Source organism: Diorhabda sublineata, chromosome 5 (genome assembly GCF_026230105.1).
Source record: "Diorhabda sublineata isolate icDioSubl1.1 chromosome 5, icDioSubl1.1, whole genome shotgun sequence".
In the NCBI taxonomy this organism is placed as follows: Eukaryota; Metazoa; Arthropoda; class Insecta; order Coleoptera; family Chrysomelidae; genus Diorhabda; species Diorhabda sublineata.
Window position 1 is genome coordinate 10,237,236 of NC_079478.1, and position 15,179 is coordinate 10,252,414.

At 30.9% G+C, this 15,179-nt stretch overlaps 2 protein-coding genes across 4 annotated transcripts; one reads left to right on the forward strand and one right to left on the reverse strand.

The window, feature by feature from the left end:
- Window positions 1-824: 824 nt before the first annotated feature.
- LOC130443944 (apolipoprotein D) lies at window positions 825-8,190 on the forward strand. Its single transcript, XM_056778851.1, has 3 exons — window positions 825-986; window positions 4,269-4,494; window positions 6,220-8,190. The coding sequence occupies exons 1-3, from the start codon at window positions 849-851 to the stop codon at window positions 6,534-6,536; spliced, it is 681 nt and encodes a 226-aa protein (XP_056634829.1). The 5' UTR covers window positions 825-848; the 3' UTR covers window positions 6,537-8,190.
- On the reverse strand, window positions 6,776-15,172 carry LOC130443942 (repetitive organellar protein). Of its 3 annotated transcripts, none has more exons than XM_056778849.1 (10): window positions 15,158-15,172; window positions 13,852-15,008; window positions 13,102-13,335; window positions 12,820-13,041; window positions 11,661-11,864; window positions 10,770-10,996; window positions 10,207-10,457; window positions 8,737-8,981; window positions 7,591-7,674; window positions 6,776-6,910 (listed from the first exon to the last, which is right to left on the reverse strand). In XM_056778849.1, the coding sequence occupies exons 2-10, from the start codon at window positions 14,947-14,949 to the stop codon at window positions 6,839-6,841; spliced, it is 2,637 nt and encodes an 878-aa protein (XP_056634827.1). In that variant the 5' UTR covers window positions 14,950-15,008; window positions 15,158-15,172; the 3' UTR covers window positions 6,776-6,838. The 3 variants fall into 3 exon arrangements, with proteins under 3 accessions (XP_056634827.1, XP_056634826.1, XP_056634825.1); XM_056778848.1 differs by lacking the exon at window positions 15,158-15,172 and adding an exon at window positions 15,088-15,155; XM_056778847.1 differs by having other exon boundaries at window positions 13,852-15,168.
- Between the last annotated feature and the right edge of the window lie 7 nt (window positions 15,173-15,179).

Genomic DNA, 15,179 nt, shown 5'->3' on the forward strand with positions numbered 1-15,179 from the left:
CATAGCTCATTTAAAATATGGATGGAACGAAAAATCGAGTCGATTGTTAAATGTATTCAATACTAAATTGTTGGATGCATTTGAAAGGATTGCGATATTTAAATGTAAGAACAGTTAAAATATGGACAAGGGGCCTAATCCTAGTCCATTAATTGGTAGCTAAGGAACGAATGTAAAATGTCCTGGTGGAATTGTTATCCCCGGGAGAGAGTTTATGGCTGAAAAAATTCAGTGTAAATTAACAAAGCATATAACATAAAACGCTTTTTGCTGTGAAGATGTCATTTTGACAACTATTGAGCTTTGCTATTAAAGTATCCACTTGAAATTTCACAGCAACTCTTTGTAAAAGTATATCGTTCGGTCTTATCGATTTCATAGATGGATAGCTACAATTTTTCTTCGAAGCAAACCCTCCATTATCGTTACTAAAGGTAATCACTTGAATAATTTTCATTTGAAAGTTAATTTCAGATAGTGGAGATGACTTATTACGTACATCTCCAAAACTAGACAAATAGTCAATTTTGCCATAAAGAATTTATTACGATAAAAATTAAAAAAATATATAAAGGTGTATACATAAATTTTTTTGACGCTATTAGAGAAATATTCGATTGTTATTTGTAATTACTACTTAAAGAATAACCAATCGCTTGTTTGTTCTATTAATTTCTAAATAAACCATAATAACATCGATAGATATTCCGTAGTAAATTAAGTTATTTATACAAAATATGAGCAATAATTGACAAATATTTAGATAGTCGCCCACCACAGATGATAACAAAAATACGACATGAAGGGAAACGACGAGAGAGTCCAGTTTATTCATATAATCTTTCAAAATGGTCAAATTTCTAATAATTTTGTTTTCACTGTTTGTTATCGTTACGATAAAAACCGCACTTGCAAGAAGAAATAGACCTGAAGATAAAACAAAATGTCCGGAAGTTAGAGCTATAAGAAACTTTGATTTACAAGAGGTAATTATTATTTTATCATTAAATTGAATTTGAGATGTACAGAGAATAAAACGATCCAAATAAAAGAAATTTTAGCTAACCACTGGGTACTTTTTCTAAAAATTAACTGGATTTACTGATACTATAATTATACAACGATGCAATAAAACGCAGGCAACTATATATAATATTATTTTAGGACCTTGGTTAACAAACGAAAAATTTCTGCTCAACTTTGCATTAGAAATAACAATTTCTCGGTATTTCTTTCTATAAAAAATTACTGATATAGATTTTGTATTGTATTTTACAAGCTCCCATACAGTGGTCTCACATTTTTCTTGTCAAGGGCTACATAGAACAAATTGAAGTATCACTGCGGGCCACACAAAATTATAGCTTTCCTCTTGCAAATGATCCGATTTATTTCATATTAAGTTCTCTCTTTGATATGGTGGGTCTAGCGTTGCCAGGCGTCGAGATAGAGCCGGACATAGGTAAGCTTTTTGAATTTTTGCTGGCCAAAATAAACGGTGTCCGGCTTGTTTGGCTTTTATCAGGCTCTAAATTTCGCAAAAGAGTGTGGCCGAGCGCAAGCGACGAGAGTCGGTCGCTCACGCAGGCCCAAGTGCCTCCCGTCTAAACACCATCAAAGAGAACGTTGATTTCAAGAAGTTGTTCGCTCATAAGAAATGGGTAGCCTATTTTAAATCAATGATAAGTCAAGATTCCATTTCAGAATTCCTTATAACTAGTTGTCAGTATTAATTTGCTATTCCAGGACATAACGCAATCAATGAAAGAGCTTTCTTCTTGATAGGTCTGCAATGGACGAAAGAACAACATGTTTACACTGTTGACAAAATGTTGGTTCTAGAATTTAATTTGTATTTGACAAGTAAGGATATTTAACGATAAATTTTGAATGAATATGAGCTCTTAAAGCAGGTTTCGGTAAACCAAAAATATAAATAATTATTTTTATATTGCAACTCAATCAGAAAAAGTTTTTTTTGTTCTTTTGTTGTTGAAATTGATGAAAAGAAGTTTTCGATTATTTTTTTTCACTTATTATTTTTTGTCGTACCTTATTAATAATGACACAATATCCTCAATAATGTAGGGTCCGGCTATTAGGTTTGGCCACCTGAGAACCCTAGGTGGGTCGAAAGGAATGTCAAACTAAGACATTCATTCAGTTTATTGTATTCATATATGTAATAATTCTATAAAGACAGTTTAAACTATTTTTTCTGTCGTTCCAGATACTTCGTACAGGCTGTGCATGCTTGAGAATGCGTAAAACCGAGCTGGAACCTCGGAGGACAGAGAGAGCGTTATCATTCTGTCTTCCTTAGTCGGAACTGTCTATATAGAAGTATTACATATATGCAAGACGCAATATTTCTTGATCAAAAGCGTGCGCATATGAAGTTAATCTGATTGTTTCATGCAAGATCCTGACATTATCGGTTTTGTGTCATTTTTATTGCGTGCAAGCTGCAATCTAGTTACTTTTGGCTTAACAGATCAGTTGGCTTTCGTAAAACTTACTTCATTGTTAAACTAGGTACAAAATATTAGATAAATTTTGAGGTTAGGAATTTGTTTACTTTCACTGTTTACAGAGACTTGCATACAGTTTCTTGCACGTTGTATTGCATTATGTCAAGCAGCCTTTAGTGATGACAATTATACAAGTATACAAAATAATTAATTTCTAACATTTGGGTGATTATATGTATATACACAGTAATTCTTTTTCTTTGAAGTTACCAAGATAAAACTAACACTAATGGGTTATCAATTTTGTAGTGAAAAAAATTGGTTTACGACGATAAAAATTTTGGAATTAATACGTGTATGTTTATATGTTTCTTGTTTATGTTTATTAAAAATTAAAGAACCTTATAAAAATAAAGAAATGCTAAAAGAAGAAGCACAGTATTTTGAAAAATTGAGGAATGATAGTGAGTAAGAACCTAGTAAGAATCTAGCTATAACAATACCAACAAAAAAGGAAGTGACAGAATGCTTAAAACATATGAAGAATAATAAGAGTATAGGAGACAATAATATTCCTATAGAAATTTTAAAACATGGAGACAACAATTAACTGACATAAGTATAGCAAATATTGGAAAAAGGCATTAGTCATACCAATCCTAAAAAAATTCACAAGGAAGAATGCAACAACTACAGTGGAATAACACGTAACATACACTAATTCTGGTCAAAATGCTTAAAAACGGGAAAAAAAAGAGAGAATGTAGGAGAGTACAAACAGTTATAGGGTAATATTAAAGAACAAAATCCAAGACTGCATATGATATTTATTCATCAATTACAAACAACTGCCACTTACACTATATGGACAGTTTCTAGTGGAAGGTGGTCTGACTGAATGAAGCAAATAGTGTATCGTTCTCTCTCTCGTCCGAGCGCTACAGTTAATTCTGCGCATCTTTTGCGCACATAAAGCATACGTTGTATAAAGTGCCTCCAGCGAGAGAGACAATGAATACTGTCAGCACCGTAATTTGGAGACGTTTTTTCCATAAGAACTGTCCATATAGGAGTATTACATATATGATTGTATTCTAACCCATATTTAGGTTAGGTTAGGTCTTATAAAGTATATATAAAAATACATTCATTTCTATATAGAACGTCCAATGCACATCACAGATGATCTGTTGCACACTTCCTTTTTTTCCCTCCATTTTTCAACAGTAATAATGATTCATATATCTATCCTTAACACGGTCACCGAATAACACTGCACTAAAATTACTCAATTACACGGTACACTTAATTCTCTTCACTTTTCGTTCACCACTTTTCACTTTTATTCGCTTTGAGTTTGCATGGAACAGTAAGCGGTCACCCGTCGCTTATATAGCAGCCGAGGTGCGTGGTCATTAATCAAGAAACATCGCAAAGTTTCCATACTATACAAAATAGTTCGGCTACTCGATTATAAATGGCGTTACTGTGCGCAACGACCACTAGTTTAGGTGCAGCTGCGTGTACCTATTGTCAAAAGATGGTGCTAGGCGCTACTATATATATAAATTCAAATGTAATAATTTAACTCTCTTCGCTCCTCGTATCGTTTCGGTATATTATTAGGTAATATTTTGCTTATTTCGGGGGGGAGGGGCGGTGGGTCGAGGTTGAACACCCAAAACCCTCCCATGATCTGTCGTTCAATCTCTAAACTGGTTTTGGTTTTTAAATGTTTAAATTGAAATTATGTCTTTCAATTCGAATCATTTGAAAGTAACATGCTTCAATTTGCAGATGCTGGGTGATTGGTACGTAATCGAATATTATGCAAGCTCGGAAGAAGCTCTTTCTTATCGATGTATGAGGGCAGAATTCACCATGTCTACATTCGAGAATATTAATATGAATTTCACTTATAGTTTTGTAGATGATCCTATAAATGAAATACTGATAGGCAATATATCTTGGATTATGCCTAATCCGGAAGTACCAGCTCATTGGATTCATTCAGAAGATACTTGTAAGTGAAAAATTTTGAACTTTAAATTCGTTTTTATAAGAAATTATTCCTGAATATAAAAAGTAGATTTTTACTTGGGTGGTACAATTTTTTTAGAATCAGTTGCAAATAATAACTTGATGATATTATCTTTTGATTTAGTTTGTTTATACAATTAAAAACTTCCTTCATCGTCATTTGATCCTTTTTTCAATAAAAGTCCTTGAGTTAGTTACTATCATTTATATCTATTAAATTTTCTTCTTTTCCATATTGTTCTTACTTATATAACTTCACGGCTGGAGAATCTTCCTCTGGAAGTGGTATTCGGTATATGAAAACTGGTACTTAGATGAGGTGAACAATTAATATTAAATTTGATGCCACCGGCAAATAAATGTATTAAAAAGTAGTCAAATTAGCATTACCCCAGAGAGTACAACGAATAAGAAGCAATTATAAATAAAAAACAATCCAGACTTATATATATATTAAAGAACTGGTGGCTTATCTTCTGAAAGCCAGGATGGTTGCAGTCCTCAACTGAGTTTCAAGTTGTACATTCAGGAAGTAGAATCGGGAGGATTCACCAAATTTCCACAGATTCCATGAGCTAGGAGCATCAAGGGGATTACTCAAAAAAATAAGTTGGTCAAGACCCATGAAATTTTTGTAATATTTAATAGAATGTAAGAAGTATTGGAAATACTTTCATCTTGTATATTTTTCCATAGTACAAGGTGTTTCAAAAAAAAGTTTATCTTAAAGTTGCTTATTGCGTGAATGCAGATACCGTTTCTCGGGAACATACGTTGTGTATGCATGTCTTTAACAAGTCGAGAATTTTGAAGGTATCGGATCAACATTGGATTAATCAAAATCTGGCCGTCCAAGGTCTTCTAGAACGGTAATAAACAGCGTTAATCAGTCTGTTGGTGACTGATTAAGATTTTTAAAAATAAATTTTCGAAAGTAAAATATATAATTGGTGCAGTCAGTAGGATACAGTTTAAGTCACGTCTGACAGCAAAACAATATTTTATTGCTTCTTTTATCTTATGCCGTGTATTCAACTCCATCCCATTTCCCACTATAACATAAGCTTTTCCCGAATGCATTCCAAAACATGTGTGTTTATATCATGATCATTGTAGATCCCATATTTTTCAATTGACTTTTCACATGGATTGATGAATTTATTCAAAGTATTACTGTCTCCGTCGGAAGACTTTACATTTTCTAATTTTAATCTAAACAATTCCCAATTAGGGGATTTTGGATTTGCTGTAGCGATTTTATTAAATTAATCTTTTGGGATTATGGCTAGGTAACGGAGTATTTATAGAAAAAATTAAATACGTTATCAATTGAAAGATTATTTTATTTATATTAGAGTTTCGGAGGTATGTCCTTACAATGTTAGGGATCGGAGAAAACTAACTACCTAAACTTAATATATTTTTGGGTTTGTACTATCGATTTTATATTTAAACTTGTACCTGTTTTTTTATCGATTTTAGCAAATATCAAAATATTTTCTTTAACAAGTTTAAAAATGTGTTTGACAAATGTTATAAGATAGAAAACTTTACTTCCAAAAGTGTATTGAATTTAATATTATAAAAGTATAATATCTTAAAAGAGATGGATATTTGCATTCAATATTTCCACAAATCTGAATCGTTATTTTAAAAAATTCAACTTATTAAATATATTTAATAAATTTTCTAATTCCTTCATTTTTAGATGAAGGGGTCTACAATACGTATGTTTTAGACTCAGACTACACATCGTGGGCTCTACTCCTTCATTGCGCTGAAAAATCTAAAGTACCTAGATATCTATCGAGTTTTATTATGAGCAGAGAACCGATATTAGGAAATAATGTTGTATCATATCTTAGAGATAAACTTCCAAGATACGATATTGATTTATCTTACATGTTTGATATGCAACAAAACGATTGTAATTCTACGTTTATTGATATACCACCATCGTTGTTGGTAGACAGACCTATAATGTCTTCTAGAAGACATCCTATGAAACATCACCATGGGGAATAAAGGAAAGAATGCTTATTGTAATTTCCACATTAAATTTATATATTTACTACAAAATAGAATTTATTTTCTGCTGACATCTTGCATTTAGTAATCTTGTATGGAAATATTTTTAATGATTTTGAATATTATTAATATTTTTTTTAACAAAATATACTTATTTCTTCTCAAGCTGGGTCCAAATACAAAAAATATGAGCTATATATAATACGCATATATATTTTATTAAAAATAAAAAAAATGTATTCTTTAATTAATATAAAATAAATTTCTTTCTAATAAATAAATCATTTGAGTGTATAACTCTATTTCCACGGTGGTTTAGGACCTTTACGATCTTTCTGTCCTTTTTGGTTTAACTTTCCATCTTCTTGGTCCTAAAAAATATAATTTTTCTATAGTTGAACCAATATGAGAAACTGTACATAAAAAAGAATATAAAATACACCTTCTGGCTTTATCTTTTGATTATCTCCTTATTGAGATTATAGTAAAATTTCTGCTTGTTAATGCGCAACCACAATCAAGATCGGTGAACGATCATGACTGTGGTATTTACCTAGATCTGTTTTCTCTACTCTAGAGTTATCGTTCCGTGAGTATTTCTACAATACACAAACGTAGTAAGGCCACTCTATTTTCCTTCCTCATTTTCAAAATTTTAACACCACTGTCGTTACGATATGTCCTTCCTTCCGTCAGGATTTTAAACAACTATAAAATATCTGATCTGCCATCCAGACCTTTCGAAATCCGACGATTTTACCAACGGATTCGTCATCTTACCCATCAGATCTGGCAGTCTGAAATACAACTAGATCTTTATGGTAGTTAATGACGGTTTTGGTCCGTGACAGATCAGATCTGTAAGATAGAATGACAGATCTAGGTGGAGAGACAGATCGTTCTAAAATCCCCTCGTGTAGGTCTAGCTATTGATATATTTTTAATAGTTATGAGTTATAAATATTAATTATTTTCACATAAGTATCAAAATCAAACCTGTTTAGTAAGTTCATGTTAATATACTATGGCAAAATTATAATTTTATACTTACTTGAAAATACTGTAACTTGCTAAAATCTATAGTTCCAGTTTCTTTGGCCTCATGATGAAAATCACCAGGTGGTTTGTTCAATAACTGAAGGAAAAAACATTGTTCAACCTCTTACACGCTAAGTTATTGATGGAAAAAATAGTTACACATTAACGAGTTCATGGATTTAGCGATAGATTTCGACTCGGCGCCCCCGAAAAATCTATTCTACGTAAAAAAACATAAGAAAATGCTCTAAAACTGAGGGGAGTATGAACGGCTACGGAAACCCCCCTAGCTGCCGTACCACTATTGGTTTTGGGAAAAAAATTTAAGAATAAAAAATATTTATATATAAAACAAGGATTTTAAATTATATTTTTATTTCATAAAACTTCATCTTGAAAAACAGTTTTGTTATGAAATAAAGCAAGGGTTGCTAATTTCATCCTCGTATAATGTACAGGAATATTAAGAAAATATCCATAGTTAGTCAGAATTTCAAGTTATTTAATACTTTTATACATATAATTTTTTATGTTATACTTTTACTATAATTTCAGTCCCGATGATAAATACATGAGTGGACATCTCGCAATAATATATATTGGACAGAGTACATTTTCGTGTTTGATTTTACAACACCCTGACTATGAAAACGTTTAAATTTTTATACAAATAATCATATAACCATGTCATAAAACGATTATACAAAATACTACTAAAATATCTTTGAGTGCCCACTAAATGATCAATTGTTTTGTGGGTTTTTTTATTTGAACCATAACCGACATACAGAACGAGTTAAGTAGAGTGTTTTAATTTTAGTAATCAAAAATAATCTCTTCAAGTTCATGTGATCCGATCACTAGACTTATCAGGAAAAAAATTCTCCATTTTATTTAATTTAATATTTAAACACTAAAATCGCCAATGGCATCACATGTTTATTTTTTCTGTTCAATAAGTACAAGATATTTGATTATATTGTTAATAGTAGCTTCTTTAAAACTCTTGGTAGTTGACTTAGTATCAAGAAAGCGTAACTCAATCCCTAAAGAAGAAAATGTCATTTTTTATTTATATTTAGAAATAATTAGATTCCTCTCCTGTATTCCAAAAAGAATCAAATCAAGTAAGGACATCGAATAATGAAATTATACATACCAGACTCAAAAAATGTTGAAATTCGGATCCACTCAATGGTCTATTCAGTGGAAATCGACTTGAAACAGGTGTATCATTTTCAGGTAAAAACCGGTGAAAATCCAGCTTTTCACTTTTGTCGTTAGAAGATCTAGTTTCTTCTTTATTATTCTGTCTCCTACAACTATCTAATTGATCTTCGTCATGTTGTGAAAGAACATCTTCTAGGTTATTGTACGATTTGGTTTTTAAATTATTGAGCTGATCTGTTGAAAAAAATGATACAAAAGAAGTTAGAAAAATACTAATCTCAAGAGAAATTTCCTAAAGAAGACAAAAAACATAAACCTGATAGAGAAAACACAACAAGCCACTCTGGTATCAAATATTTGTTGAGAATAATAATTAAGAAGAAAAACTTTATTCTCATTACCAGGAGAGATACTGCCACTAAAGAAATAGACCTACCAAAATCTCACAATATAAAAAAGACAAAAGAAAATGGAACATAGGTTACAATCCGTCAGGAGTAAAGCATAATTATTTGAAAAATACATTTTAATCAAAGGAAACAGAAGCAGCAGGAGTTCTAGTAAAAATAAATAAGTAAATCACTAAAGACATACAACTAATATGAGAATATCAATCATAAAAATCACTAGATTATGATCTATCAACAAGAAAAATTTTAACAAGAAAAGCAATGCATGTTTTAGTCTAACAAAGTTCTGAGTTTTTGGAAAGTACCAGAAATTTATAATCCTGGAAAACCCATAAATGAACTTCAATCACATAGACCAAGATCGCTAACCATTTTAACAGAAGCTTTTAAATAAATTTATAAAAACCCACTATTGAAGAAAATATTTAATTTTCTCACACCAATTTGTCTTTAGAGAAAAGCAAGTAATAATAAACCAAGTTCATAGACATGAAGGTTTTGAGCATAAGCTCAAATAACTTTTCCTAGAACAATTTTGCCTACTTTCAGAATCTTATATTAGTGAATGTTTTGTATTAGATGCAAAGGTCAATATTCAAACCAATGAAAGCTGGTGTATAAGGTACTGTTCTGACATACCAGTGACAAAAGTAACTGCAGTACACATGTGTACTGGCAGCTGGTAAAACTGAACAAAGCGCATAAAGGTGTAAATTTTACAAATAAACACAATGGTGAGACGTTGATAATTATAAAAATCATATAATGCTACACTCCAAGCAGCCAAGTATCTGGGAACAGACATAAGTGTGAAGCTATGAAGAAAAGAACATGATAAGAAGAAAAGAAGAGCTGAATCTTTGATATAAAAAACTATATTGGATATGAGGTAGAAACTCTGAACTATCAATTTGAAACAACCAAACTGAGACTACACTAGTAGGTCAAACTTGTTAAAACAATTTATTTCAAAATTATAATAGAAAAGTACTGCTTGTTAATCTTGTTCTTAGATAAGTTGTAATTAAGTTGAATAAAAAAACCATTACCTATTGTGGCAAATGCTGATTCGTCCATAGATCCAGTAGACCTTCCACTCGTAATAATCTTTAGAGCTTCGTTCCACTGGGATTCCATAACTTTTTGCAGCTGTTTTGCAATTTCTATTCTCTTCTCTTGGAACTGATCTAACTTATTTTGTAGACTTTCCACCAGTTGTTTTTGTTGCATAATCTGTATTTGGTATAGTTTCGTTTCCTCCTTATGTTTCTTTTCAATTAGTTCTATTTCCAAAGAATACCTGAATACATTCAACAGTATGTTCTAACATATTTCAAAAAGTGCCAGTCTGTCATAAGTTTCAAATGAGTAAACATTTTAGTTGAAAAATACAAACGAGGAAAAATCGAGCAAAGGTACAAATGGTAGTGGACATGTTAACATAATGGGTTTTGGTTTAAGGGAAGTGTTAACTTTTATAATGTCACTTGACAGGGATTGCAAATAAAAGAATCACTAACCTAGTGTATGAAAGTTTTGAATAATGTGAAAATGTAGTTTCAAAAGCCTTTTAATAATATCTGAATTTTCCTATATACAATAAAAATCTTACTTTTCTGATATTTGTTGTATGTGTGTTGCAGCGGATTTTGCAATTGCCATTTCTCTTTTCTTAATTTCTTCCTTAAATTTATTTTCAGTTTCATCTAGTTGACACTGAAATTCTTTCAGTTTACTTTGTACCAGAAGTTCCACTTGGCCCTGATAGAAATTCCTTAATTCTACTTTATTGGTTTCCACTTGTTTCTTGCTTTTCGCTAATTCTTCTTGCAAAAGATTCTGAAAATTTTACAGTGTTTATGATTTCTTAGTAGAAGAGCACAAAGCAAGACTAATGGAACTAAAAAAATAGAAATGAAGTATTGCAAAAAAACAAAATAAAAATACAAAATGCTTGACTCAGGTTCAAATTTTGAATAAAATGATACAAACATATGAGTGAGAATAGATTAATAGCACAAGATTAACTAGTATTCAGTTCCAGATATACAGTATGAGTGACTACACAATAGCAAAAAAGCAGGAATCATATTATTCTTTACAGAATATAGCCTTCTTAGAGTGATGTAGATAATATGGAGATGGGATAGAATGTTGGTAGGATACACTCTACTTAATAATATTATGGCTATAACCGAAAGTGAATGACAAGAGCAAGTGACTGTATGGAGAACATAAACATGTAATGATTACTTCTTCTTATAGTCCAAATCCAAACACAATCAGCAAGTCCTGTACTAAACTTGTTGTCAATTACATGTCTAGTATTTTATTTTATTATATTCGAAGCAGAGTTTTCAACTCTTTATTAATAAGTAATTAAAACTGAATTTGACAAAATCAACCTAAACAATACAAACAGTCAAAAACAACCCTTAATTCATCTATATTCGTTTTCTCTATTGTGCTTTCAGTATACAACTCAACATAAATAGATGCATACCTGTTGCTTCTTGTTAGATTGTACTTCTTCAGTTAAATCTGCAATTTGATTATTCAATTGCACTTTTAATGCACGTTCTTCTTCAATGACATGTTCCATTTTCATAAATTCGCTTTTCATTTCATTGAATTCAGCCTGACATGTCTCAACGGCTTGCTTACTTTGGGAAATTTCATTTCTGGCCGACGCCAAAGTTGTTTTATTCTGCAGGAGTAAAAAATGAATGAAAATATATGATAAGATAACATTAGCAACAGAAAATTGAGCGAGGAATATAAAAGATGAGACGAAAATAAAAGCAATGGAAATAAAACCTTCAAGAAGAATGGCGGGAAAAACTAATTGAGAAAATATAAGAAGTACTCTGGAAAAAAATAAAATAGCTGAGTTGGTATGATCATATTGTATGGATAAAAACAGATCAGGAAGATAAATCATGGACGCTGGAAATACCACTTAAAAACGCATGAGAAGGCCAAAAAATAAATGGAGAAAACAAGTAACAGAGCTGGAAACGGAAAGAGGAAGACAGCCAAAAAAATGAGTGCTAGAGTGACTAAAAACCTCACCAAACACCTGATTAGATAAAAGAAAGGGATTAGAATAATACTTTTTTCACAAGTTTCTCCATGTGAGTTTCAGTTACTTATTGCCCCATTTTATACATGAATTAATTTGTTATGAAATTGTAAAAAACGCATGAGAAGGCCAAAAAATAAATGGAGAAACCAAGTAACAGAGCTGGGGACGGAAAGAGGAAGACAGCCAAAGAAATGAGTGCTAGAGTGACTAAAAACCTCACCAAACACCTGATTAGATAAAAGAAAAGGATTAGAATAACACCTTTTTCACAAGTTTCTCCATGTGAGTTTCAGTTACTTATTGCCGCATTTTATACATGAATAAATTTGATATGAAATTGTTTTATATAAATATTATAGTAACAAATTTTTTGTATGCCTATATGTAAAATTTACCTATATGGGCAAACACCAAATAAATGTAGAAGATTCTGTAGTACGATGATGAAATATATAATGTTCAACAAATAGAATTCCTAGAGATGAACCAAATGAAAATGTGTCATAATAAAAAAAATTGTTGAATTTTGTAAAGAAAACCGGTAATATGTAATTTTTGAATTCAAAATCACACTTACTTCATTCAATTCCAACTCTTTTAATGCCAATATATCAGACAATTGCTTGTACTTATCACACTCCTTCAAATAGTCTTGTTCTAACACTTCTTTTTGTTTAGACAAAGTTTGATTTTCTTTTTCTAGTTCTATACATCGTTGTTCCAATGTAGCCATTTTTTCTTGGTTTCCATGAGCTACCTTAAGAAGTGCTGCAACTTCTTTTTCATAGTAAGACATTTTCTAAAACAGAATATGGTGAATATGATTGAAATATATTATAATCTATCAAAAAAATTTTACCTGAATTAAGTTTTCTTTATCATCATTTTGTTTACTTTTTAATTTGGTTATTTCAAATTCTTGATCTAGCTTTTCTTTACCAAGTTTTTCTATTCTGAAAATTAACTTTTCTAACGCCTCTTGATATTTTTTTATTGTTACATTTTTTGCCTCATCCACTTTAACAGCAACTGACATATTCTGTTGAAGTTCCAAATTTTTTGTTTGAAGGTCTTGTATAATTTCTTCACAGTGCTATAAGGATCAAATTTGAAATATCATTTCCAATATTAATATTTGTTTGGGAGCCTCAATGAGTGTTTATTTACAAAATAAATAATTACAGCTGTGAATATTTGGCAATATACAATCAATTATAGCAGATATAGTTGTCTCCACAAATCGCTACTAATGAGGCTTGAAGAAAGTTTTGTCTTTTGAAAGCTTAATAATTTTTTGTTTTCAAACAAAACAGAAATGCACGGGGCATTATTTATATTATACCTTTTCGCTACTAGGAAATGATTAAATTCTTTTGAATTCAAAACTTTATACACCAAGAAGAGTGATTCGAGAAGATAGGATTAAAAAAACATATAAGATCATATTCACCAATAGTGCATTTACACCAATTTTTTAAATATATAATTAACATAGATACCTATCCAAAAGAAAAAACTGTTTGAAGATACCTCACTTTACAAAATGACATTTTTGGCAGTATCTAAATTTATATTCCACGATTGAAAAACAAATTATGTAAGAAAATACCTGGCGCTTGTATTTCTCCTCCTGTAACTTCTGGGTTAGTTGGGTTTTGGTTAATGTGTGATTATTTGCATTCCAAATATCAGCCAAATTCATCAAACTCAATTGGGTCCCTAAATTATCTCCTACGATAGTGTTTTTACTCCTTTGTTTGTGATCTGCATATGTTTCTTTGCTCTTCACTTTTCTACTAGAATCTTCAAGTAACTTTTTGTGTACATTGAGCACATTGAGTGCATTAGAATGGATAGGATTTATCATTAAATTAGCTTTCCCACTACCTCGTGGTCTATTATAAGCTGTTATTTGCGTGGAATCTGAACTACTATCTGTATAAGAAGGTATGTGGTTATATCGTAGAAAGTCTTGGGTAAAATCCAAATTGACTCCCAAATCTTTATCAATTGATGTTTTGTTGTCTAATTCTCTTTCTTTGACTTTATTAGGAGAAATATCAGACTCATATTCATGTATACTTTCATTAGTATCTCCAAATTGGCTAGTTTTGGATTTGGAAGGTTCTTTTTTCTCAATTGGAGGTGATTGACCTGTTTTCACGTGACTATAATCATTAAAATCCATTTCCAAATTTCTGGCAGCATTTATTCGTTGAATAGTTTTTACTTTGGATAAAAATGTATCAATTTCAGTCAATACTTGACCATCTTTATCAAGTTTATTACTTTTTTTTGTAGGATTTGAAATGTGATGTAAAGCTCTAGAATGTTTGAATATATACCTATCAGTATTTGGACTATTGGGCAAAGAATTTATCTTAAATTTGGCAAGAGGTTTTTGTGGACTGTTCTCAGTACTACGAGATGTGCATAAATCATCTGTACTACTGTATTTCCTAAAAGTTTGTTTTCCATTTTCCATTTTTCGTAAGCATTCGTAAGATCGATCCAAAGAATTGCTACAGAAACTGTCACAAGATTCAATGGATTTTAATCTATTTCGAAGATTTCCAACTTGTTTAATGAGATTATCAACAACGTTATAATAAGGTTCTTCTATTTGGGAATGTTCTGAACTTGATTGTACGGAGAAGAAATCAGGTGGAATCAACAACAGTTCATCAGTATCATCTGTGTCAATCATAACGTAATACAGTCGATTTCTAAATGGAATGAACTATTTATTTTATTTGAAATCATCACCTATAACAGTAACGTTTATATTCCAATCAAATTCAGTTTTTTATCCAGAGTAGTGAATAAAAAATATTTAATAACATACCATAATAATATACAAATATACCAAACAAATTTTGTCAACAAACATTTGACAGAGAACCTTGGCAACTCACTTGTCAAAAATGTCGAAGTAGA

Excerpts from the sequence above, each read along its gene's own strand:
- LOC130443944 (XM_056778851.1), top strand. The coding sequence starts at position 849 with ATGGTCAAATTTCTAATAATTTTGTTTTCACTGTTTGTTATCGTTACG. Across the intron at positions 987-4,268 it reads GAAACTTTGATTTACAAGAG|ATGCTGGGTGATTGGTACGT; the intron begins GTAATTATTATT and ends TTCAATTTGCAG. Across the intron at positions 4,495-6,219 it reads GATTCATTCAGAAGATACTT|ATGAAGGGGTCTACAATACG; the intron begins GTAAGTGAAAAA and ends CTTCATTTTTAG.
- LOC130443942 (XM_056778849.1), bottom strand. The coding sequence starts at position 14,949 with ATGATTGACACAGATGATACTGATGAACTGTTGTTGATTCCACCTGAT. Across the intron at positions 13,336-13,851 it reads AGGAGAAATACAAGCGCCAG|CACTGTGAAGAAATTATACA; the intron begins GTATTTTCTTAC and ends TGATCCTTATAG. Across the intron at positions 13,042-13,101 it reads ATAAAGAAAACTTAATTCAG|AAAATGTCTTACTATGAAAA; the intron begins GTAAAATTTTTT and ends ATTCTGTTTTAG.